Source organism: Phoxinus phoxinus, assembly GCF_949152265.1.
Source record: "Phoxinus phoxinus genome assembly, chromosome: 25".
Taxonomy (NCBI): Eukaryota; Metazoa; Chordata; class Actinopteri; order Cypriniformes; family Leuciscidae; genus Phoxinus; species Phoxinus phoxinus.
In genome coordinates this window covers 7,542,963-7,569,558 of record NC_136900.1, presented here as the reverse complement: position 1 = coordinate 7,569,558, position 26,596 = coordinate 7,542,963, and the positions used below count along the sequence as shown (strand labels likewise).

At 38.0% G+C, this 26,596-nt stretch overlaps 2 protein-coding genes across 6 annotated transcripts in view; one reads left to right on the top strand and one right to left on the bottom strand.

Annotated features, from left to right (window-relative positions):
* mon2 (MON2 homolog, regulator of endosome-to-Golgi trafficking) overlaps positions 1–13,117 on the top strand; it is a 63,469-nt gene extending 50,352 nt beyond the window's left edge. For 2 of the 4 annotated variants that reach the window (XM_079604414.1, XM_079604413.1), the window contains 8 exons: positions 3,514–3,642; positions 6,848–7,038; positions 7,126–7,186; positions 7,937–8,060; positions 8,429–8,485; positions 8,821–9,028; positions 10,273–10,355; positions 12,384–13,117. In XM_079604414.1, the coding sequence (XP_079460540.1) occupies positions 3,514–3,642; positions 6,848–7,038; positions 7,126–7,186; positions 7,937–8,060; positions 8,429–8,485; positions 8,821–9,028; positions 10,273–10,355; positions 12,384–12,547 (1,017 nt within the window). In that variant the 3' untranslated portion in view covers positions 12,548–13,117. The remainder of the gene's footprint in view (positions 1–3,513; positions 3,643–6,847; positions 7,039–7,125; positions 7,187–7,936; positions 8,061–8,428; positions 8,486–8,820; positions 9,029–10,272; positions 10,356–12,383) is intronic. The other 2 variants (XM_079604416.1, XM_079604415.1) reach the window with 1 other exon arrangement.
* A 4,634-nt stretch (positions 13,118–17,751) lies between these two features.
* Positions 17,752–26,596, bottom strand: part of ppm1h (protein phosphatase, Mg2+/Mn2+ dependent, 1H) — a 123,984-nt gene continuing 115,139 nt past the window's right edge. For both annotated transcript variants that reach the window (XM_079604015.1, XM_079604014.1), the window contains 3 exons: positions 24,482–24,589; positions 20,953–21,104; positions 17,752–19,165 (listed from right to left, as the gene is read on the bottom strand). In XM_079604015.1, coding sequence (XP_079460141.1) covers positions 19,009–19,165; positions 20,953–21,104; positions 24,482–24,589 — 417 coding nt within the window. In that variant the 3' untranslated portion in view covers positions 17,752–19,008. The remainder of the gene's footprint in view (positions 19,166–20,952; positions 21,105–24,481; positions 24,590–26,596) is intronic.

Genomic DNA, 26,596 nt, shown 5'->3' with positions numbered 1-26,596 from the left:
ATGCACATGTATATTGTATGTAATATACTCTCACGCTGTGTTTGCTTCTTTTTTAGAACACTTGATAGTTATCTAATCACAATAACAAAATATGTATTACAGTGATGATAAAAAAGAACTGAAATCGAATGTTTCTGATTTGTTTATGTTTTATCTTTCTCACGTCTCTTGCTTTAAACATGCAACTTTACTGGATAATGAATGCATAAAAGCGACCAGCTGGATATAAACTAATGCAAATTTGTTGTAAAAATCGTGACAATAAACAATTCGGTCGGGTTTTGCGTGTGTTTGTCACATTGTTTTATAGTCCCCCTGTAGTAATTCATTTTATCCCTTAAAAACTCATCTTTGATCACCAAAATGACATTTAAAAAAATAATTCTTCATGCCTTCAAATATCTTGAATGTAACTCGACACTCTTGCCTCATTTAGTATGCGTGGTCTATGAATATGCAAATGAGCCCCGCCTCCATTCACTCACTCAGCTCAGAGATCCACTGGTTGACGATCACACGTTGATCTGATTGGTTACAAGGTAGTTTGTGACGTCAGAAACACCAGCGATTTCAAACCGTGTTTTTGAGACTGTCTTTGGTTCACTGCAGTTTTAAGCAGAAAATACTCAGCAATGCTGTCGACTTATGAATTTACACATGATTTGTCTTAAAGCATATTAAAAACACCACATAGACTTATCAAAAAAATTAAAATATGATTTTCACCACAGGGGGACTTTAATTGTTTAAGGTACTAGTAATGTTAGCGTCTTCTCAGCCTCGTCTGCAAACATACTGCTGTTCTTTCTCCAGTAATGCAGCATCTGGCCAACAAAGTAATTACTGTATAATGATATGAAAGCATACATACCGTCAACCTGAATTTTAAATCCGCATCTAAAGTGTCTCGCTCTGTGCAGTGTCAAAACAAACTCCACAATGTGAGTTTTTATTTCGCCTCTAGGGGGCGCTCTCGTACTGTAAATGGCAACAGACTCTTCTCAGCAGCTTCAGCAATGAACACAACCCGGAAAAACTATCGGGGTGGATTTTTTGCAGAAAAACAATTGTTCCAGTGCCGAATAATCGACAAGACCGATCAATCGATCGACCTCTAGTATCTTCAAAACTCTTTGACTAAGCGACTTGAAACCATGCAGCTCTATCTATTGTTCAGAATGTATATAATAATCAATAATATGTAGTAAAACAATAATTAAGCATTAACCATTTCTTTTGAAAAATTAAGATTTCAAACTTCGTATCATTGTCACAATTAAGCCTTTTAATGCATATAAAGATTAAATGATTATAAAGTCACTATTTTTGCAATTGGACAAATTAAAATTAGAGATCGACTAGGGGTGTAACAGTACGCAAAAATCACGGTTCGGTACGTACCTCGGTTTTAAAGTCACGGTTCGGTTCATTTTCGGTACAGTAAGGGAAAGAAATGCAAACATTAAACTGCTGGTTGTTTGAATGTTTACTATAAACTTTTTTTTGTTACAATTTGTTTACACTTTTTTAAACACTTTTTTTAATAAAATATAATATATATATTTATTATTAACGTTTTAATATTATTTATATATATATATATATATATATATATATATATATATATATATATATATATATATATATAATAAAATAAAAAATTATAAGGAATATAATACAGCTGCAAAGTTCTCCACTAAATAAAATACTCCTAAACCAATATCACATAGAATATAATGAATAATATAAATAACTATGGTTTACAGACAGTGAGTGCAGCTTTACCAATCCCAGTTTGTATGTAGTTCTCAAAGAGCTTTGTAGATATGCGCGTTGCACTTGAGCTTGAGCGCGTGAATTTTATTTATTTATTTTTTAAACCACTTCAGCTGAAATCCCGCCCTGCAGCCGATTTCATTGGTTTAGGTTACAGTGACGGGTAGGTTTAGGGATCTGGTGATTGTTTGACATGAGCATGACCAATGAAAACTTTAGAGTCAGCTGCAGGGCGGGATTTCCGCTGAAGTGGTTTGGAGGAAAAAAAAATTCACGCGCTCAAGCTCAAGCGCAAGTGCAACGCGCATTATCTACAAAGCTTTTCGATATCTATGGCAACACAACGCGGAGACTTCCGACACTTAATATGTTCGTGTGGAAACTCGGAATTGACGTATGTTCCGCAGAATCCGCACACTAAACTAGCCTAATTTACGTTAAAGATTGCATTCGGTACACATGTGCACCGTACCGAAGGTCCTGTACCGAAACGGTTCGGTACGAATACATGTACCGTTACACCCCTAAGATCGACCGATATTGACTTTTTGTAACCGATAATGATTGTGATTATTTGCATGTTTATATGCCCGATAACCGATATACAGAACCGATATGTATTATTTCTGGTTTTGACAGTTATGACAGCACTGAACTGAACAAAACTGTTTTAACACTTATTTTCTATACTGTCATTTCTGTACTTTCACTTCCTCCTTGCATTCGTAACAAAACACTTCTACATTAATAAATAATGGTCAATAAAGTGTCTCTTGACGGATTATCACCATTGTGAATCCGATAAAACAAAACCGATACTCAATTATGGAAAATTGCTTTAACATCTGGGAAAATATCGGTTAATCAGTAATCCAAATAATGCTCATATCAGCATCAGTGTGTTTCAGTGTGTTTGGCCTGTAGTTGCTGCTTTTCTTCTAATATTGTGGACCGTGTCAGAGTAATGTGGAGCTTGTCATCGAAATTTGACACGAATGTTTAGGGATGCACTGATGTGAAAATTTTGACCGATAACCGATGATACTTTTTTTTTTTTATTGGAAAGCCGATAACCGATATATTGGCCGATAAATCTAAATCCAAGTTTTTATATAATTTTTGAGAGCCTGATTACAAAAACAAAAGTCTCATCATAAAAAGCCATGACCCAAGCACACAATTTTAATGTTCTCATGATCATTTTATGTAGCCGATATGACAGACTCCAATCAAGTGATTCCAATCATATTTCAAGCCATTTAAAACCATCATGTTGAACAGTGCACATCTGAAGTTTCTCAGCTGAAGGAAATAATCCATTATTTATCGGCTTTATTATATCGGCCAAATTTTCTTTTCAGGCCGATAACATTAAAAATGAACATATATCGGCCGATACCGATATGGCGGCCGATATATCGTGCATCCCTACAAATGTTATTAGTGTTGAAGTGGAAATCTGTAGGGGCTGTTCTTCCAGTCATTTAAGCTCAATCATGTTGCTCATTTTACAGATAGTGGGGATACAAATCTGATTTTAGTTTGAACAAAGAGTTTATGTGTTGACAATAACACATAATTGTGTCTCTTCACTTTCCTTCTCTGATAATGTATTATTTTACAAGTATTCATGTCTTTGAGGCTGATGAGGAGACGTTTTGTTCTTTTAATAATGCATTGTAGTATATTTAATCCACTGTCTTTATTTCATGTGTTTGTCTCTGTGTGTGTGTCCAGGCGGAGTGGGTGGCCTTAAACTACGTGCCGTTTGCAGAGCGATCTCTGGAGGTGCTGGTCGATCTGTATCATAAAACGGCCTGTCACAAAGCCGTTATCACAGAGAAAGTCCTGCAAAACATCATTAAGGTACTAAGCAAAAAAACAGTTATGAAACTGACTGATCGCAGCAAATATAATTAGGTTGGCTTAAGATATGCTAATCATGCTAGCAATGTGTTAAATCATGTTACAAAATGGTAAATTAGGCTAGCAAGATGTTAAATCAAGTTAACAATGTGTTAAATCATGTTAGCAACATGCTAAATCTTGTTAACAACATGTTAAGCATGGTAGCAAGATGTTAAATCATGCTAGCAACATGGTAGCTATGTTAAATCATGCTAGCAACATGGTAGCTATGCTATATCATGTTAACAAGACGTTAAATCGTGCTATCAACATGGTAAATCATGCTGCTATCAACATGGTAAATCATGCTGCTAGCAACATGTTAATTATATGAGCAACATGTCACCAATGTGTTTAATAAATCATGTTACCAATGTGTTCAATTATGTTAACAACATGTTAAATCATGCTTGCAACATGTTAAATCATGCTATCAACATGTTAAATCATGCAATCAACATGTTAAATCATGCAATCAACATGTTAAATCATGCAATCAACATGTTAAATCATGCAATCAACTTGTTAAATCATGCAATCAACATGTTAAATCATGCAATCAACATGTTAAATCATGCAATCAACTTGTTAAATCATGCAATCAACTTGTTAAATCATGCTATCAACATGTTAAATCATGCAATCAACATGTTAAATCATGCTATCAACATGTTAAATCATGCTATCAACATGTTAAATCATGCAATCAACATGTTAAATCATGCAATCAACATGTTAAATCATGCAATCAACTTGTTAAATCATGCTATCAACATGTTAAATCATGCTATCAACATGTTAAATCATGCAATCAACATGTTAAATCATGCTATCAACATGTTAAATCATGCTATCAACATGTTAAATCATGCTATCAACATGTTAAATCATGCTATCAACATGTTAAATCATGCTATCAACATGTTAAATCATGCTATCAACATGTTAGCAACATGGTAAATCATGTTACCAACATGCTTATTGTCCCCAACATCTTAGCAATGTGTTAAATCATGCTAGCAAAATGGTAGCAACATGTTATATCATGTTAGCAATGTGTTAAATCATGTTAGCAACATGCTAATATATGTTAAAAACATGATAGCAAACATGAAAAAAAAGAAGAAAAAAACCCCCTATCCATTAAGGGTGGAACGGATCGTAGTTGATCCGTAATCCGTACGGACCAGCTGCCCCACGGTTCGGCACGCATGTGATTAGCAGATTAACTGCTACATGTAACCATCATAGAGTGAAAGTTTATCATTTGGATGTGTTTTGTCTTGCCAATGTACACATTCAAACAATTTTAAACGCTCGAGAAGCGAAAATCGAGACTCGCGCATTATCTGTACGCACAGCACTCGAAGCGCGCTCACGCAGAGAGAGAGAGAGAGATGAATGGACACATAAACAAAAAATCATGTCTAAATGCCCGTCTCGGCAAGAATTCTCTCGTTTATGTCATAAGTGAACAAAAGAGAAACAAAAATTAGAAAGAAACCGGATGTTTATCAGTTTTTTTCGGTCCGTGCAGCCGGTCTTAAAGTGACAGCACACACCTTATCCTTCTGCTGTCTGTGTCATTAATATTAATAAAACAACAAAATGCAGCTTTAGCAAAGATGAAACTATATTTAATTTCTACAGTGAACTAGATGTTATTTTACATTTAGGCTTAATTATTAATTTCTGTACCTGAATACTACTGTTAAACTGTAACTTTGTTATTTAGTATTCATCTCTGCTTGTAATTCGTGTATTTGTTCTTATTTTATTACTGACCGTTCACTTGTTTTAAATAATGTGTGAACTTTATCAGTTAGGCTAGTAGTTTGTGATGTAGTATCGAAGAACTTCAAGTGAGCTTTAAGTAATAAATGAAAAGCAGTTACACCCCCCACCCCATATATATATTGTATATATCCGTAATAATACAGGTGAAACTCGAAAAATTTGAATATGGTGCAAAAGTTCATTTATTTCAGTAATTCAACTTAAAAGGTGAAACTAATATATTATATAGACTCATTACATGCAAAGTCAGATATTTCAAGCCTTTATTTGTTATCATTTTTATGATTATGGCTTACAGCTTATGAAAACCCCAAATTCAAAATTACAATATTGTGAAAAGGTTTTCATAAGCTGTAAGCCATAATCATCACAATTATAACAAATAAAGGCTTGAAATATCTCACTTTGCATGTAATGAGTCTATATAATATATTAGTTTCACCTTTTAAGTTGAATTACTGAAATAAATGAACTTTTGCCCTATATTAAAACTTTTCGAGTTTCAGTGTGTAAATGATACGTAAATGATCCGAACCGTGAATTTTGTGATCCGTTCCACCACTACTTATCTATCTATTCTCTGTTTGTCTTGAACTTTTTATCTAGTTTATTTTTGGCACGCTATGTTGTGAATGAGTAGTTTTGCATATATTTATGCAGCATGTCAGACAGCATCTTACTGTACGTTCACACCGCCGCTGGCGAAAGCGGCAAAAGTCGCTCTCGCCGCCCTGCCATCGACGCCGTGAGATTCGGGGACGCTCTGACGCTCTGACGTAGATTTTAGAATGCGTGATTTTTAAAAAAACTTTATTTAAAGGAGCCGCAAAGCAAATAAGAACTGAACATAAATCAGTATCCTATTTTGTGCATACTGGCCACACGTAGGGTATAAGTTAACCTATTAAAATCGTTTAAATGTGAAAGTAACAAAACACCAACAATTTCAGACACCTTTTTCCATTCTTCGTTCTTTTACGTCGTACAATAACGGGAAACCCGCAACAGAAATAATGAACTTTTCCTCCATTTTGCTTAGGAACTAATGTGGTCGGAACCAAAGTTTACAGGATTGTGTTCTCTGGTATCCTCTCAGGCGGAGGACTTCTACATTATGATTGGTTGCCGCCGAACCGCGTCATAGCTTATTACCATAAAGTTGACAAATTTCAACTCTTCTCGCCGTCCGAGACGCGCCGCGCCACCCTCGCCGGAGCTCGCCGCCGGCTCTCATTGAAAATGAATGGCTTCCGGCCAATTTGACGCTCGGTGTGAACGTACAGTTAGACACTAAAGGCCTCCTGTTTTCAGTCGAAGCAACAGGCGTATCTGTGCCCGTTTAAAGCAGAAGCTTCTCTGTGTTTAGACTGTGAGGATTCCTCTGGGACTGAAGTACGCCTGTCCCGCTGAGAGCACCTGGAAACTGGCCGTCTCCTCTCTGCTCAAAGTGCTTTCCATTGGGCTCCCTGTTGCCCGGCAACAAGCATCCTCAGGCAAATTCGACACGATGTGGCCGGAGCTGGCGAACGCATTTGAGGACTTTCTGTTTACCAAAAGGTGTTCAATTTCTTTTGAACAGGATCACGATATCATGGTATATTAAACGCAAACAGAGTTTAATTCCTTTCCTCTCGCGTCCCACAGCACACCTCCAGATAATCTGTCCATACAGGAGTTCCAGAGGAATGAAGCTGTAGACGTGGAGGTAATTTCATCTCACTGTGTTATGAAACAAACATGCAAACACAGAAGTGGAATTCTAGAATTATTGGTAATAAATGGCATTTAAAAAAAGATGATTCATGATAGGCTGGTGTAACTGGCTGGTATATGGACATTTTGTGATACAATTAATTATATTTAAGTATTAAGCATATATTGTCTAAAATGCAGCAAAGTACATATTAGTGGCCAAATGTGATGTGCAGAATAGGAAAATGTACATCTTAATGATTTATTGAAATATTATTAAAAATGTTTTAAAGATGTTATAAGCATATTGTGTAGTTGTGCTTGGAGTCGATTGTTTTATTTGTGGAAAACCCCCCGCAATGAAACATGACAAATTGTGCCGAATTTTTTTCACCAGGCATACAAAGAAATTATGAACACATGCAAAAACAAAAGAGAACCTATGAAATATTAATAATTTATCATGATTTAGTATACCCTAGTCAGTGTTTGCTTTTTCTATGCATTTTTTTTATAATAAAGTAAAACGTAGCTGTAGTTGCCGATTAATTGTGTCAGATAAATACCTTAACCAAGTTAGTGTTTGTTCTTCCCTCATATAAAAAAAAAGAAGAAAATATTTTCCTCATATACCGATGGTTTAATCGAACTTGTAAGGGTCATTAAACCCAAATATCCGACATCACTTTTGTCCACTACTATGTACAAAATAAATATTACATTTAAATATATTTTTTTCAAATGTTTGTTTTTTGTCCTCTAGGTGGTGCAGTTGATCAGCACAGAGATTTTACCATTTGCCAATTTCATACCCAAAGAGTTCGTAGGTCGAATCATGAGCATGCTTAACAGAGGCTCGATTCACTCGCAGTCTTCATCGTTCACAGGTACAGAGAATGACGGATCAACTGTTCTTTGAGCAAATATTCACAGATCCTGTCATTTACTCACTCAAAAGATGTTAGGAAGAATTGTTTTTTGTTTTGCATGCATGCATGCATGAAGGTTGTCAAGATCATAAAAGCAACAAGTAGTCCATAAGACTCATGCACTATGATCCGAGACTTCACATGATAGCCTTGTGTGAGGAACAGAATGACATTAAAGGGGTCATGAACTGCATTTTCTAAAATTGTATAATGTTATCAAGGGTTTTACATCAAAAAACATCCTAATTTAGAAATAATACGCTATTTTCTGTCCTGTTTTTGACCCTCTCTTTCGAACACGTTTTGATGGGCGTGTCGCATTCAAGACTTGGAAGTAAACGCCCACTGCTATGATTGGGTTACAGTTTTGCATATTAAAATAAGTAAGTACTTGGAGTTACCACAGTTATATTTGACAAAGGATGACTTGCGTGTGAATTATGAATGAATGTACCATAGTTTGTCACACTGTCATTCTTATAGGCTATTCATAGTTCATCCTTTATGATGATGTGAAAGACGTTTACATCGTGATTTGCAGTGTCGTGTTTTAAATAAAATGAAACGTTACTGATGACAATACTGAAGATGGCGCTCGCTGAAGCTTTTATTCAGGATTACAGGATTAATTCATGACCCCTTTAAAGTCGCTCGATAACTGGTACGAAGCAGGGACTGGAGTATGAATGCACTAACTGTCCGCTCTCGTCCCGCTCAGAGGCTGAAATGGACATCCGTATGCGAGAGGAGTTCTCTAAAGTGTGTTTCGAGACGCTGCTGCAGTTCTCCTTCAGTAATAAGGTGTCGACGCCGCAAGAGGGCTACATCTCCCGTATGGCTCTGTCAGTGCTTCTGCAACGGGCGCAAGACGTGCTCCGACGCTTCGTGGAGGACGAGAGACTCAGTGGACGCTGCCCGCTGCCCAGGTCAGCTCACGGGAACACACACACGCACGCACACACACACACACAGACAGTCTTTCAAAATAGGACTCTTTTCCTGCCCTCCCCTCCAATAAACATTTTTCATAAAGAAAAAAATTAGGGATGCACGATATATCGGCCACCGTATCGGTATCGGCCGATATATGTTCATTTTTAATGTTATCGTTATCGGCCCGATAAGAAAATGTGTCCGATATATTAAAGCTGATAAATAGTGTATTGTTTCCTTCAGCTGAGACACTTCAGATGCGCACTGTTCACATGATGGTTTTAAATTGCTTGAAAAATGATTGGAATCACTTCAAAAATGTTAATCTGGTTCAGTGCAACGTGCAGCGCAAGTCTGTCATATTGGCTACATAAAATTATAAAGAGAACATTATAATTGTGTGTTTAGGACATGATGAAACATGATGTTTTTGTAATCAGCCTTTTTTTTTTTTTGGATTTAGATTTATCGGCCAATATATCGGTAATCGGCTTTCAAATATAAAGAATTATCGGTTTTGGCCAAAATTTTCATATCGTGCATCCCTAAGAAAATCTACTATTTTCATTCATATTTACACTTGGCATAAAAGATGGGTTGGGGTTGGGTTGGTGCCATAAAAGGCTGGGTTCCCTGTTTATTGCTTAAAAGACGTTGTATCAATGGAACGTGCATTTTCTGTAATGCAGCTTTGAAACTAGTATTTGTATAGTGCTTTTCACAGAGATAGTGAATTGAATGAAGAAAAGCATATTGTTTTAGGATTCTACATTTATCGGTGAATCCGATATTGTAAAACTGATGCAAAATATCGGTTAATCTTTAATTTTTTAGGTAGTTTAATTGTTTTGGCATACAAGCAAATTGTCCTTCTCAAATTGCTGTAATAAAAAAACGTCTTTACAGTAAAATCTGAAGAAAAAAAATGAGAATTATATTTTTGGCATTAATTTAATGAATAAATGTGCTTTATTGTCATGAAAATTATCATAATGCAAATTTTTTTTTTTTTTTTTTTTTTTTTTTTTTAAATTAGGCTTACATTCTTAATGCAAGATGATTCTTTTCTTTCTTTGGGATGAAAAAATGGAATGGTTATGGAAGCTTGAAAAAAGTCTCAATTCCATAGAAATGTGCGCTGGACGTACAACATTCGCTGTCACCATGTTTTCACGAACTAAATGGCACAGGACTTGATTCTGAGTGTTCTTCACTATTTCTTTTTTTAATCCTGTAGGCAACAAGTGACTGAGATCATCTTTGTGTTAAAAGCCATCAGCACACTCATGGATTCCTTGAAAAAGACTCAACCAGAGAACGGTGAGACGGGTTTGTCCTTCGGATTATTTGAACACAGCCATGACGAACTTCTGCATTTGCATGAAACTTAAACATGAAATATTGCAAAAGATTCTATTCCGTGTCTCAAAACCTAGTGAGCATTTTGAGGCATCATAGGCAGGGCTTGACATTTAAAGGGATAGTTCACTTTGAAATTAATTTTTGATATGTTTTAGCTTACCTCAAGGGCATCCAAGATGTGGGTGTCTTTGTTTCCACAGTATTTTATATTTTTATATTTTTCGGTCAAACCGTTCTTGTCTGACAGTCATATCATGCAGGTCTATGGGGTCCACCTCAAAGAGCATGCACAGAGAAGTCCAAATTAAACATGATTTAATGACTCGTAAATGTAAGTACACATTGATGGCCTAAGACCCGAAACGAGCGGTTTATGTGAGAAAACGAACAGTATTTATATAGTTTTTACCTCTTGTAACACAGCCACGTCCAAGTGATCTGAGGGCGCGAGCGCATCCTTCTGTGTGACGTGTGCGCAGACTGGTGCATAGATGTATACACTAGATGTCGCCTTGACTACGGCAGTTCATTGGAACGAATGTCTTTAATGCGACTTCTAGTCTATATACATCTATGCACCAGTCTGCGTACACGTCACACAGAAGGAAGCGCCCGCGCCCTCAGATCACTTGGACGTGGCTGTGTTACAAGAGGTATAAACTATATAAATACCGTTCGTTTTATCACACAAACCGCTCGTTTCGTGTCTTAGGCCATCAATGTGTTTACTTTCACTTACATAAATATAACTGACTGTTTACGTGAAAACTCGCCAAGACTGGCATTTTGACATTATGTTGTGTGTATTTGAGTGTTTAGGTGCAGTAATCAGCTAAATAACTCCATTTAGTCCTGAGAGGTGGCTTTATGTGCTGCACTTTGGGTGTTTGAGCACAAAATCTGCAGGAATAAATAATTGTGTGAGCAATACCACGCTGAAATTCAAGCAACAGCAACAATATTCATCCGGAGCGATTGAAACGAGTGAGTGAGGAGAGGCGGGTTTGTGTCACTCGCTGTCCGAGAGATTAGAGAGAGAGAGAGAGATTAATATTGTGCGGGAAATGAGTATTGGAAGCGTTTTAGATATTTCACTATCGATATGTATCGAAACCGATATTTTTAACAACACATTGCACTTAGTTTATTTCAGATATCTTATTTAAATATTAAAATTGAAAAAAGTGTAGAGGTAACACTTTACATAAGGTTCATTAGTTAACATAAACTAGGAATGAACAATACTACTACAGCATTTATTAATCTTAGTTAATCTTAATTTCAACATTTACTAATACATTATTAAAACCAAAGGTTGTATTTGTTAGCATTAGTTAATGCACTGTGAACTAACATGAACAATGAACAGCTGGATTTTTAAAAATGAGCAATACATGTTACAGTATTTTTTAATCTTTGTTAATGTTAATACATTTCAACTAATGTTAACTAATGAACCTTAATGTAGTGTTATCAATGTATATATTATAAATAAAATTCCACCTTAAAAGTGGCTAGTAAGAGTGACTGCGTTAAACACCACTGCTGAAATACAAGCGATGTGTTAATGTCAAGCCCTGATCACAGGCAAGCTCCACGTTTTGCATCCTTATTTGTGCAAACAAGCAAAGATTGCTATTTTTAATCCCAGGCCCATTTAAATATAAAATTATGCCGTTTTAATGGGTTTCAATGGGGACATTTATGTCCAAGAGGAAGTATTTTGTGTTCCTAGTGCAAAAAAGATTTTTTAAAGGAAATGGCGGAGAAATAGTAAAATTCCAATAAAAATACACACCTGTGCCAATTAGCATTATGCAGTTAGCATTAACACAGGCAAAGTGGTCAAAAAAACTAAACTGAAAAAGACAAAAATGTCCATAATGTCAAGCCCAAGCTCCACGTTTTGCATCCTTGTTTGTGCTCATCTCTTCCTCTTCCTCTTCCTCTTCCTCTTCCTCTTCCTCTCCTCTGTCCGGGCGTCAGTGGATGGGAACGTGTGGGCTCAGGTGATCGCGCTGTACCCGACGCTGGTGGAGTGCATCACATGCTCGTCTCCTGAAGTGAGCTCCGCCCTCAGAGACGCCCTCGGGCCCTTCAAAGACTTCATGCAACCGCCCGTCTCCAAAGTGCAGAACGGCGAATCGTGACTGAACGTTTTTATTCCACCGCAAACATGAATGTGACTGTTTCATACCCCGCGCGCGCGAGGACTCCATCGTCATGGCAAACTGTTGATTGACAGCTCCAAATCCCATCATTCTAAGCTTCTTCTAATCCGAGCTGACGGTAGACTCTGATTGGCCGACTCTAACGATGTATTAACTGCTACGGTAAATTTGCAGTGTTTGTTGTTTTTATGGGTTTTCTGTTTTGTTTTGTTTTCCCCTCCTTAATGTACAGTGTTTGGTGATAGTGTTAAAGATGTAATTAAGAATAACGTATTTGGATTAAAAAAATCGAATCCAAAAAAATCATTTAAAAAGAGAGAACGGAAACATCGTAATAAATACATGAAGGATGGTCTTTTTTTTTGTGTGTGTGAAATTTTCTCAACAGCAATGAATTTTATGCAAGATGTTACTGTAACATTCCACGTCATCTTTAGCCGCATTGAGAAAGGTTGAACCCGGTGTGTGTACAATAATAAATGGTACAGTTCTATGAACATCAAACGTATCGCTCATCTGGTTATTCAATAAACATGTTTCACTTCCAGTAGGTCAGAAGATCATTTACTGTACGTTCAAATATGACTATGAAAAACGTTTCAAGCTTTTTTGAATGTTCATGGAGCATTAAATAAGTGTGTTTTAACGTCGTCAGGCAGTAATTATCGCAGGATGTAATCTAAACTGCATCTAAAACTACTTTAAACTATTATAATGCATGCTTGCAGCTTTGATATCATATTAATTGAGAATATTTGAGCGCTGAAATTTGATTTCACTACAAAACCATTTAAAACAAGGCAAAAATTCACCTAAAATGTTGTCCAATCTACATTTCCCATTTACATTTGATCTAAAGTCTTAATCCTGATAAAGTCTGTGCTCATGGATGACCTGCTTTCACTTACATTTGCTTTACAGACTTTTGAACAAAATTCGAATTGTCTTCACTTTTGAGTTAACGGCAGGGTTTTTGTGTTTTTGGACGAAGCCATTTTGCCTCAGTACGACTGAAACGCTGTATTGACCAATCAGCATCCAGGACCAGAACTATCCATTTTATAATATATTTTTATTGAACACTTTTTTGTTATCTGAAAATGCTTGTACAAAATACGTAATTTGGAAAGTTAACGTACTAAAGTGAGACACGTGGCGCTCTTTATTTATCAAATATTTTAGAAAATTAGGTATCATTCAAAAGCTTACAAACTTTTTTTTCAGTTTTTGCGGACTCCTCCCCTAGTGGGCGGAGTCCGGTTTCATATTATTTATTTGAACTGCTTTATAATCAAAACCCTTTAATCATGACAAAACACATATCGTCTGAGGTCTCAGTGTTCTATGTTTTTTTGTGATGGAAGTGATATTTGGACTGAAATGTATTAATTTGTTACAGGTAAAATGCATTAAAAAAATATGGTGTATTTTTGGTACAGCCCCTAAACAAAATCTCATAGAAACTTCAATTTTTGTGATATCATCTTCAAATTTGGAGGACAAATTATGGCTTTGATTTTATAGTAATTTAGGGTAAAAATATGTTTTATATATATATATATATATATATATATATATATATATATATATATATATATATATATATATAACATAAATATATATATATACATAAAATGAAATAAAAAATATTTTGTTCAGTAGATTTGATTTACAGTACTTTTAAACTTCCATAACTTTTTCATACTTTAATTTTTCAGCAATAATCTGCTGTGTCTTCTATAAAGCTTAGTTCTATATTACAAAGCATTCTTGAATATTTTGAAACATACAAAAAACCAAACAAACCTCAAAAAGACTAATCTTATTACATTTCAAAGAAGTCCAAATAGCAGCCAACAGTATTGATAAGCACCATAAACCTAAAGAAACGTAAAGAACAAAAAGGGAATAAAATAATAAAATATTACCCAAGGGGGTTATCAACAACAACAAAAGATTATATAATTTAAGGGCTTTTTTGTTACGCATGAGTCTTGTCTTATGAGTTATTTACAGTAAATCAATCAAAAAAAATCAACTCATTCAAAATCACGTGCTCAAAGTCTCGTGTGAAGTCAGGGCAGCGCCATTGGCTGAAGAATGGCGGAGGCGTGGCCACTTTTGGGGGTGTGTGTGTCGTGGGCGGTGTCCCACTGACACCCCATTGGCTGCGCTCCCAGCCAATGACCGAGCAGCTGAAGGGAGTGTAGCCCGCTCACGAGACGAGTACTACGACCATTCAGCTCGGAATCTTCGCGCGCTCTGGAACGTTCAGCTCGAATTCTTGGAATTCTTTTTAAACGGATTCGAATTCCCTGCGTTCTACGGGTCACGAAAGCGATCTATCCGTGTACTGGCTGAGGTAGTAGTTTGTGCTGTTGGTTGGGATGTGACATTGCCCGTTATGGAGATGACTGCGCAAGCTACTCCCTTGCCAGTGCTGGTTACACTCTTCCCAAGCTGGAATTCGCCTTGGAATCCAAATCGTCTGGGGGAAAATGTGTGTTTATGTGAGATGTGTGTGATATAGTCACAGTTGTGTGCATGTTAAAAGTGTTCTGAGAGTTGTAAACGTGTGCTCCATGGTAAGTCTAATTTAAATTCAATAAACGTGTATCTTATGAAACACATTGCTGTCTTAAGTGTCTTTTTTGCTTCTGTTAATCTTTTTTTTTTAATGATATGTTCTTTTTGCCACTGAGTTGTGAATTAATGGGGATTGGCCATATGCCCCAGTTTTCTTCAGGTTTTTTTTGTCGAGCACAGCAGAAAAGCAGGTATTACCCTCGGGAACACGACGGGTAGGGTTATTAATTTTAATAGATACTTGATTTTGCCCTTGGGATGGCTAATACATGTAGGTCGTACTCTACTGTTGCTATGAAGAGAGCTGTGACGTGGCTTTTTCTGCCCACTACCGTAGAATCATCGATCGTGACGTCACGTGGTACCGAACGACATTACCTGGGATGGTTTGGGCTCCTCAAACTGAGCACGTGCATCTAGTGGACATCGGTTAATAATTGCATCCTTGTGGAAAAAAAGTGCTGTCAAGGTGCATTGAATGATGTGCTCTGGTGTCACGAAAGGGTTATCCTCATTTAACCCCGAAGGTCTCCGTTAAACTATAACTTAGAAATATGACTATGGGGGTGTATTGCACGTGTAGTATCTTGATCCGTTTCCTTACATTACAGTTTCATCCCAAAAAAAGGGAAGTACCAATATATAATCAACACGTGTATAGTATTAATTAGAGGTTATAAAACAATATTGATGAACTAACTGCTGTACGTGACTCTTGATCTGGTGCGCGTGCTGGAGGTGGTCGCAGTTAACTGGGTTTTATTGCGGAAGTACATGATTAGTGTAGATAATGTGCTGACGTCATTCATGCAGTGAATGCTGCACGTAGGCTCGTGTAAATCTGAGAAAATCCTTCAGCACTTCACTTCTTTAACCGGGGTCATGACCTAGACCCAAACCGCTGTTTCTCATGAAACGTTTTGAAGACGTTCATGTTCGAACAGGGTTTATATCCACTGCAGGCGTTTCAAGATCGTAAACTCTGGGAATATTACTACCTCATATTTGACAAATGAATGGATTTGCCAACAGCTGTTTAACTTCAACTCACTTTCAGATCATAAGATAGAGTTACTTCATCGCCAAAGAAGGTTTTATTCCCAGAGGGTGTTCGCTAAAATTACATGTAATTACTCATTTGCAGATCATCTTTCGTTGTTGGACAGAATCTTTAAGGGTTAAATTACCAAAAAATGAAAAACAATCTCTTCCTTCACTCCCCCAAATCCGTATGAATTCCTCAACACACAAAAAATTTGTTGATTCCCATTACAAAAAAAAAGACTAAACACTAAATGACTTCTTTAAGATGGATGCCATATCCCAGCAAGCAATTTTACATTTAAAAGATGTCTAATGGCCGTCCAAACACATCTCTGACGTGTAGGCTTAAACAAGGGAAAATTTGGGCTGTCAGTCAAAATTTATTAGACGTCTAAATTAGTCATCAATTAGATAAAGAAATGAAATGAGTGTATAAATGAAACCAAACACCTTGTAATCACTGTTTACTTTGCTAACATTATGGAATATCATACATCTTGTTATTCATTCATATCTTGTTATACAAGTTATTTTGGCAACAACGACATGTAACCAAATTCAAGGTTATTTTGTCTAGAAGTGTGTTACTCAGCCGGACTATATCGGGTAGTTCACCGAGACGGTGAAAGGACGGCTATTGCTTGATGTGATGCCGATTGCATAATATCCCGATATTATGCAAATGAGACATAAGCCATTCAGTGCTGTTCTGTCTTTTTCACTTTTAATTTGAGAATTTTTAAACTCCTTTTAGTGTTTTATATGACTTAACCATCAACATCACTGCGGCTATCCTTCACTGCATTGATTTCATTCGCGCCAAAATTGTTTACCTGCCTTAAAAGACGTTAATAAGGGGTTATATAAGGTTTTAGTTGTTTAAGATCAAATAAAACTGGAGAACTGTTTCACTTCCTGTCAAATATAACATCCTTGATCTTCCAATAAAAAACTATAAAAGTAGTCTAGCGCTATGTAGCCTACAGAGTCTTCGTAAATCACATGATAAATTATGGTCCGTTTCTCAATCAAAACTAAATCATTACTCAAATCAAAGTAAATCAAAGCCCTCAAATCAAAAACAAATTTGGCGCTTAAAAAAATGCAACGCAAATTTGAATTTCGAGAAGAACCAATAAGTTTTGAAAAGCGCGGCGGGAAGTTATCAGCGAATAACCGATATCACATATGAACTCGGAAAATTTGAATATGGTGCAAAAGTTCATTTATTTCAGTGATTCGACTTAAAAGGTGAAACTATTATATAAAAAGTGAGATATTTCAAGCCTTTATTTGTCATAATTGTGATGATTATGGCTTACAGCTTATGGAAACCTTTACACAATATTCTAATTTTGAATTTGGGGTTTTCATAAGCTGTAAGCCATAATCATCAAAATTATAACAAATAAAGGCTTGAAATATCTCACTTTGCATGTAATGAGTCTATATAATATATTAGTTTCACCTTTTAAGTTGAATTACTGAAATAAATGAACTTTTCGAGTCTCACCTGTACAATAGAAGCCATGGTCAATAATGACAACATGTTTGGTTTGGTGTGAACCTACGACTTTATTCTTTTAACTGTCTGGATTTTTATTTATTTTTTTACACAGGGAGTACATCATTTGGGTAAACATATGAAATTATTCCTGTTATTTTAGAAACATTTAGAAACATCTTAAGTGAGTTTTTATTTAAAAAAAAATCTGTTGTCCATTTCAATAAGCATTAATGGAGCCACATAAGCAGTTTATGAATCATTGTTGCAGTGCATGTGTGTGCACTTCCCAGAATGTGCCTTTAGTAAGCATGTGATGCCCTTGCAGTGCCGTCCACCCACACAAACGACTGCGCTAAAGTGTTAGAGAGCTGTACACACACACACACACACACACACACACACACACACCTCAATCTATGGCCGAATTAGTCTTGTTTTGGTCACACTCGGGTTGTGCTGACCAGATGGCCACTCTCTTGGGGAGTGTGTATATGTGTGTGTTTGCACATTATGTGTGTGTGTGTATACGAAAGCCTTTCCAAATGCTCACAGCGGGTTTGTGCTGTAGAAGAGGAAGGTGCCACTGTGAACATGATGTAGCGCTAGTCAGACCTCCGCGAACCTCCACACGGGAGCCCTGAAGAACAGATTGCAGGTAGGTGTTAATTCACGTACAGAAATCGAAAGGTGACGCTCGCTGAACACGGCACTTCTCCACGGACACATCCTACAAATCTCTCTGAGGTGAGTGCGAGATCGTGTCGGCGTTGTTTAGCTAGCGCAGATATGCAGCGCACGAGAGAAACAAAACACCACTGATTCCTAGTCGTTTAAAACAGGATGTACAAATAACAGCCAGAATTGCTTTGATTTTTTCCAAGGAACGCAAAGAAGGAAAAACCGCAAACTAAACATTCAGAGGATAAATGAATATCCTGAAAGGACAAACAAAACACGGTTGTTTCCGCCTAGCTGCCAGATGAGTGCGGATAAACAAACTGCGGTGGGTGCGCATCTGTCCACGGACAACTTCAAAGAGTCGGACGGACTCCTTTAGTCATTGTGCAAAGTTATAACTTATGTACTGATCCCATCATCCCACGCGGAGGTTGGGAACGCTGACGTGGGTCTTCAAAGTCAGTAGATGTTGACTTTTAAGTCTTAAAAGCAAATGTCCGTGTTGTAAATGAGCTCAAACGCAGAGCGAGCTCCACAAGCTCCAGCAAGACGCCGTGTGAGCATCTGAGCGGAGCGTTAGAGACGGATCCAGTCCCATTCGGTTGGCGCCCTGCCTCCTGATTGGTCAGCTCGGCTGAGGCTGTTTACTGCCGTTCATTAGAGGAATTATGAAGACCGAGATGTCATCTCCAGAGCCCAGCCGGTCCCCAGCGATCCTCCAACCTCGGTCCCTCAAGACGCCTCTGGCCTTCATCACCAGGTCTTGAGCGGCCATAGTGTACCTGAAAAACAGATGCTCTTCAGATCAGTCTTGCACAATTAAAGGGATAGTTCACGCGAACGTGACGTTCAATCATCATTTACTCGACGCAAGTTTCAGCCTGACGTAGTTATTTTCACGTCCTGCGCCGCGTTATTTAAATAGCAAATGCATTTGCGCCCATGCCTGAAAACAAGGTGTGTGTTCAGGCACATTGTTGGCGCGTTGCTATTTTGTGGAACTGAAATAATAAAAATAAATAAATAAAAATGTTTTAGTAATATGCGCCAATAGGCGGGTCCACAACGCGCGTACACTCTGCTTATTACACACACACTCTGCTTATTACACACACACACACACACACACACACACTCTCTGCTTATTACACACACACTCTGCTTATTACACACACACTCTGCTTATTACACACACACACACACACACTCTCTGCTTATTACACACACACTCTGCTTATTACACACACACTCTGCTTATTACACACACACTCTGCTTATTACACACACACTCTGCTTATTACACACACACACACACTCTCTGCTTATTACACACACACTCTGCTTATTACACACACACTCTGCTTATTACACACACACTCTGCTTATTACACACACACTCTGCTTATTACACACACACACAAACACACACACTCTGCTTATTACACACACACTCTGCTTATTACACACACACTCTGCTTATTACACACACACTCTGCTTATTACACACACACACTCTCTGCTTATTACACACACACTCTGCTTATTACACACACACACACACACACACACACACACACACACACACACACACACACACACACACACACACACACACACACACACACACACACACACACACACACACACACACACACACACACACACACACACTCTGCTTATTACACACACAGGGGCACACAAACATGCCAAATATTAAAAATAAACGAATACAATGTAAAAGATTAACAACTATTAAACTGACGGTTTACATGATTAACGCTTTAACCTCGCGCACGAGCAGATCCGTTTCTCTGGAGACGCGCTCAGTCTTTCCGCTTGCAAATTCCAGCGCAACTGGCTTTTAAAGGGAATGGGAGATGAGACTCTGATTGGTTTATTTCACGTTACGCCCAAAACACACTCATTACTCATTAAGAGAATACACACAACCCTTTTAGACCATGCACCGGGAGCACCGACCATTTTTCCCGCCGTTAAACTAACAAAAGTGGATTTGGCCGCCCTAACTGGACTTGCGTCGTGCGCTTAGATCGTTACGGGATGGATGAGGGTGAATGAATGATGACTACATTTTTGGGTGAAGAATAAAACCAATATCTTGAAATGTCCTTCATGTGTCTTTATTAACACCGATGGTTCTTGGCTTGAAATCTCCAGTCCAGATCTTCAACCACTGAAGCCTCTTTGTTGGCATTTATGGTTCTATTCACACTCTTAAAAATAAAAGTAACGAAACCATTTGGTTTCCCAAAGAATCCTTCAGTGAACCTTCTAAAAATAACCTTTCTACACTATAAAGAACCTTTTGATCAATCCCATGGATGTTGAAGGTTCTTCATGGAACCATCAATGCCTTTATTTCCCACAAAATGTTGGAACATTCTTTTTTAGAACGTTCACTGAAAGAAATTCTTATTCTATGACATCACTTTTTGGAACCTTTATTTTTCATAATCGCATATTAAAAGCCAAACCTCATTCTCTTGTACGCTAACCGAAAGCAGCGCACCATGCTGTACTGATACTCAACCAAAACTGAGGAACCTGCCTGTGCTGGTCATCAGGGTCACAGTTTCCAAGGAAACCAGATACCGCCTCTGCCACTTCCTGATTGGACAACACGTCCCAGAGTCCATCAGTGGCCAGGATCATGACATCATCAGCGCTGTGCTCATGCTGAGACAGGTTATAGACCTTCACCTGTAGAAATGACACATTAGAATACACACACATTAATAAAATCCTACTTTCATGCGCCAATAATTAGTATATCAGTGATTTTATATTATTGTGTAGCTTGACCACGAATTAGCCATTTAATTTGACAAAAGAAGTGTTTAGTTATTATTATTTATCGAATTGTTTTAATATTAAAATTGAAATATTATACTTGTATTCAAAGACATTTTGTCCAATAAGTGATCAAATTTATGATATTTTTTTTTTTTTTTTTTTAAGTGAGCAATAGATTTATTTATGTATTGGTTTGTTTGCTTATTTCATATCAGAAATTTTATTTTCTTGTCAAAAACAGGGTAAAATCAGTAATCAAAATTATTAACAAAAAAAAGATTAACACTATAAGTAACTTATGCATAGAAAGATAAAATCTATATAAGATTTATTAGGTAACATTAGGTGTAAAATAGGGAAAAACACATGCACAATTGAAATAGACTTTTCAAAATGAATAGATACTGATTCGTTTTAAAACAATGTGTATTATTGGATAGTTGAATATGGTACTTATTTAATGAATAATTTTTTAAGGACATTATATATTATCTTCTCACGGTTTTAACAGTGGTAAATCCCTGAAACACCAGTACCGGTCTCTTCATCTGTCGTGAAGACTCAAACGGTCAGTGTTTCCAGTTACGAGCCGACTGGCCGAACGCTCACAATCCCACAAGCCTGTCAGTAGCAGTCCGAGACTCTTGACACACAGTGTGTTGCTCACACATCGTGACTGAGACTCACTGCCTCCACAACACACTCCAGCAATGAGGAACATCATTCAGACACTGTCTTAAACAACGCTGTGATGCACGACAATGAGAAAGATAGTTTTATTTAAATTTTGTTATTAATCATAATGTATCAAATATAAATTCATTATTTTAATGAAAAAGCGTCAAAAATTTAATATTTAATGTAGATTAATACATTTATTTAATATTTAAATAATAAATACATTTAATTATCTATATATTAGTTTATTTTATATATATATATATATATATATGGATTAAAATAATTAAACACGCATACATATATATTATATATATATATATATATATATATATATATTCAATTGTATAATTAATATTTTTTTCAATGTTTAAATTATAACACTATTATTATTTAATCCATTTGACTTTAATTTATTATATGACACATTATGATAAATATTATAATTAAATTATTATACATGAATATGATGTTGTATTTTTTTTTTTTTACATTTACATTTCCTTGTTAATACATTTTTTCAATATATTTAAATTTAATAAAAACAGATTTGTAATTATCTATACATTGGTTTATTTAAAATATATTTTAGAATATAGAATAGATTAGAATAATAGACTAGAATACTGATATATATTCGAATATAAATATATAAGAATACTATTTTATAAATGGATAACTTTTATTCTATATTTAAATATTTAATTTATATATATATATATTTTTTTTAATCTTTTTAAAATGTACAAATCAAATAAAATGTATTAATTTATAAAAATATATTTTAATATATTTATTATAGGGTTATATTGTAATATTGTATTATTTATTATTATAGGGTTAATATATATATATATATATATATATATATATAACATAGAAAGACAGACAGATGCATATAAATGATGTTTGATGCGAGTGTCTGGTTGTCCTCGGTGACCCCTCCTCGACCTCTACCCAGCGTTTGAGCAACCGAGGAGGAGAGCGGCTCGATCTCAGAGCAGTCGACTGAGTTCTCCGTGTTACACAATCATATAACGGGGGAAAAGTGCATCGAGGAGGAGGAGGAGGGATAAGAAAAACAGATCAAAGAGAAGCCGAGAGAGAGAAAGTGCAGACGGCGGGACGAACCGTGGATGAACTTTACACAGCGTGTGAATTAAAGATCAAGAGCGCTTCAGAAGATTTGAGGAGAGACTCGAGTCACTGCTTTAACTCCAGAACTGCATTCTTAAAGCAGAGACACGAGCACAAGAGGACAACTGCGGACGCTTCATCCAGATCTCTGATCTCATCACGTATAGAGGCTTCTTTACATTAACAAGCTAAACAGAGCCGATGTCTGAGCCAGAAACCCTTGCAGAAGTACTGTGGCGTCGGCACCACAAGGGAATACCATAGTACTTTTATATTCAGTCGATGCTGACACAGAATTCATTCATATTTACTGGCTGCATTTTCAAGATACTGCTGGAAAACAAGGCATTCCCATGATACCTTTTGCGAGTGGAATTGATGATACAACAGTAAATGTCCCAAAAACATGATAATACCATGGTAAATGTCCCAAAAACATGATAATACCACAGTAAATGTCCCAAAAACATGATAATACCATGGTAAATGTCCCAAAAACATGATAATACCACAGTAAATGTCCCAAAAACATGATAATACCACAGTAAATGTCCCAAAAACATGATAATACCATGGTAAATGTCCCAAAAACATGATAATACCATGGTAAATGTCCACACAGTGTGGTAACACCATGTTACCATATGCAAAATAATAATATGGTACTTTGTTTAAAAAGCATGATATTAGCAAGTCATGGTATTACCGTGTTACACAGTCAACAAACTGTGCACAGTGCTATTTTCATACCCTTTCCAGAAACATAATAATACCATGGTAAATATCCCCAAACAACATGGTTTTTCTAACAAAAAAGAAAGGTATTACCACGGTACATATTCAACATATTTACCCTTTCCCAAAGAAACAATGCCATGACTAAAAAACACAGTAATACCATGGTACTTTACTGTCTGTCTGTGTGTGTGTGTGTGTGTGTTTTGTGTGTGTGTGTGTGTGTGTGTGTGTGTGTGTGTGTGTGTGTGTGTGTGTGTGTGTGTGTGTGTGTGTGTGTGTGTGTGTGTGTGTTTTTAAAACCATGTCTATATAGTTTTTATTTCGTTTTATTATTATTTTTATTTCTATTTCATTTTAGTACTTCAACTGAAAATGAGAAATGTTTTAGCTGAGAATAAGTTATTATATATATATATATATATATATATATATATATTGATGCAGTTAATGTTTATTTTGTCATGAAAATGTTAAGTTAATGATAATAACCCTGCCACACACTCTATAGCATTATATCAAGACAACAACAACAACAAAAGAATACAGTGAAACATGATAATACCATGGTGCCATGTCCAAATAGCATGGTAAAATCATGGTACCTTGTTTAACAAACATGACATTAGTGATGCATGTGCCAAAAAACAGTAATACCGTGGTCTTTCTTAGCTAGTGAAGTAATGAAGTCATCTGGAGTGTGTTTGTGTGTGTGTGTGAGGAGAATGACAAACCTCGGGAGAACACAAGAGGAAGGGTTTGATAGCGATGTCAGAGTCGTGAACCTTCAGGTCGTGATCGCCGAGTCCTCGAGTGATGCCGATGGTGGCCAGAACACGAGCCTGAGCGACACACACATACACACACACACACACACACACACACGCTTTATTGGAACAAACGTAAGGTTTTATAGTGGAAATAGGTTCTTTAGATTTTTCATCTTTCTTTAGTGTGTAGTGTTGCTGTTTGAGCATGAATAAGTTCCCTTTCGTTGTCACTTCGAGTTACGTCGAATGACGACGAATGGGGTTCGCTTAGAAGCCTATCATCTTCGAACAGTAATAAAACGAGCCAATGGCAAGCAAATGCCATGGGTCTGCTGAATTTGCATAGCATAACTCCGCCCCACCTTGTGGGTATAAAGGAAGTGAGCTGGCAACATGCAGATATGTTTTCGCTTTCGGAGCCAAGAGCATTCTTCACTCCACAAGCCATTCTGAGATCATCTCTCTTCACTCTTCGAGACGAGCTACTCTTCAGAAGTGTTGGTGTGACGGCGAATTCCAGCGAGCTTCATATTGCCTGCCGATCTGCGCAATGGTCTGCCAGTCGTGTGTCTCTCCCTGGGCGCTTCAACACTGCTGTTTGAGTTTTATCTCTCTAAAAGAGCTGCACGCGGCGCGTCTTTTTAAAGACGGTTCGCCCGTGTGTTTCTGGGTGCGATACACAGATTAAATCAGCTGATGGGCACGGACGCTGTCTGATGTGTTTGGGCAAACGCACAGACAGCGTTCGTGGATGCGTCATGTTCTCATTGCGGGGACATGACCATCGCAATGTAACGATCGAGACTCGATGACCTCCTCGAGAGAGAGTCCCCTCATCCACACCCCGATCTATTCTCTCCGCAAGAGGGAATACTTCGGCTGGTGGCCAGGGTGATCAGAGGCTGCTGTGTGGAACCAACCCGACGATCTATCCTCGGTCCACACACTCCTCTTCACATTGCAACCCGTGTGGTATCCGGATGAGATCGCTGACCAGTCCCGGCCAGAGGTCGCGGGCTGGTCCAGCATTTCATTCGATGCCCCGGCAGATGAAATCTTGTCTATCGCCGCATCACAAGGTGGGCGTGAGTACGCTGGAGAAGACTCGGCTGTGCTGCCTCCTCCGGGTGTGCCAGCATTGCCCGAGTCTGAACCAGAACTCTGCCATGCTTCCCTGGGCAGTCGCGAGCATTTGGGCTTGTGTGGAACCCTCCGCCATGTCCCAAGTGCTTAAAGCTGATGATCGGTTTTTGGAGACGCACCGGCACACGTCGGCCCGCCCCCAATTCCTTTCTTCCTGGACGTGCATGAAGAGGTCATGAGATTACTCAGCGGCCTCTTCCGCCTTCTCTGCCCTCGATGAGGTCGCGGCCAGTGGGTACACTGGGGTTCCCCCTATGGAGTGTTCTGTGGCAACACAACTGTGTCCCCACAGCGCCTCCACTGGCGTGGCGGCCTTAAGCACCCACCCACCCCAAAGCATGTAGGTTTTTGTCTACTCCGGTGGCAGAGATCTATAGAGCTGCGGGGCTGGCTGCCACCTCACTGCATGCTATGCCCATCCTTCAGGCCTACCAGGCCAGGGGTGCTCATTGCTAATGCACGAGGGTAGGGCTGGTCCAGGGCTCTTGCAAGAGCTGCGTGCCGCCACCGACCTCGCTCTACGGGCGACGAAGGTGACCACACGCTCCCTGGGTCAGGTGATGTCCACATATGTGGTCCAGAAACTGGCTTAGTCTGGTTGATGTGGGCGAGGCTGAGCGAAGCCGCTTCCTCAACTCCCCATATCCCAGACTGGCCTCCTCGGCGGCGCAGTCGAGGACTCTGCCCAGAGTTCTCGGCTGCCCAGAGCGGACTGAGGCTCTGATCCCGCGGCCAGCTGCTCAGCCGCCGGCTCAGCTGCCTCATTCCGCTCGCCGCCGAGGGCGCCCTCCTGCGACACTCCCTGCCGGCCCTAGCAGCACCCTTCACCCAGGCCGTGCCGTGGAGGTAGTCGCAGGAAGGCGCCCCAGCCCGTACCAGCCCCGCAGCAATGCGGTGCTCCCGTTACGGGCAGCTCAGAGATGGGTTGCAGTTCTT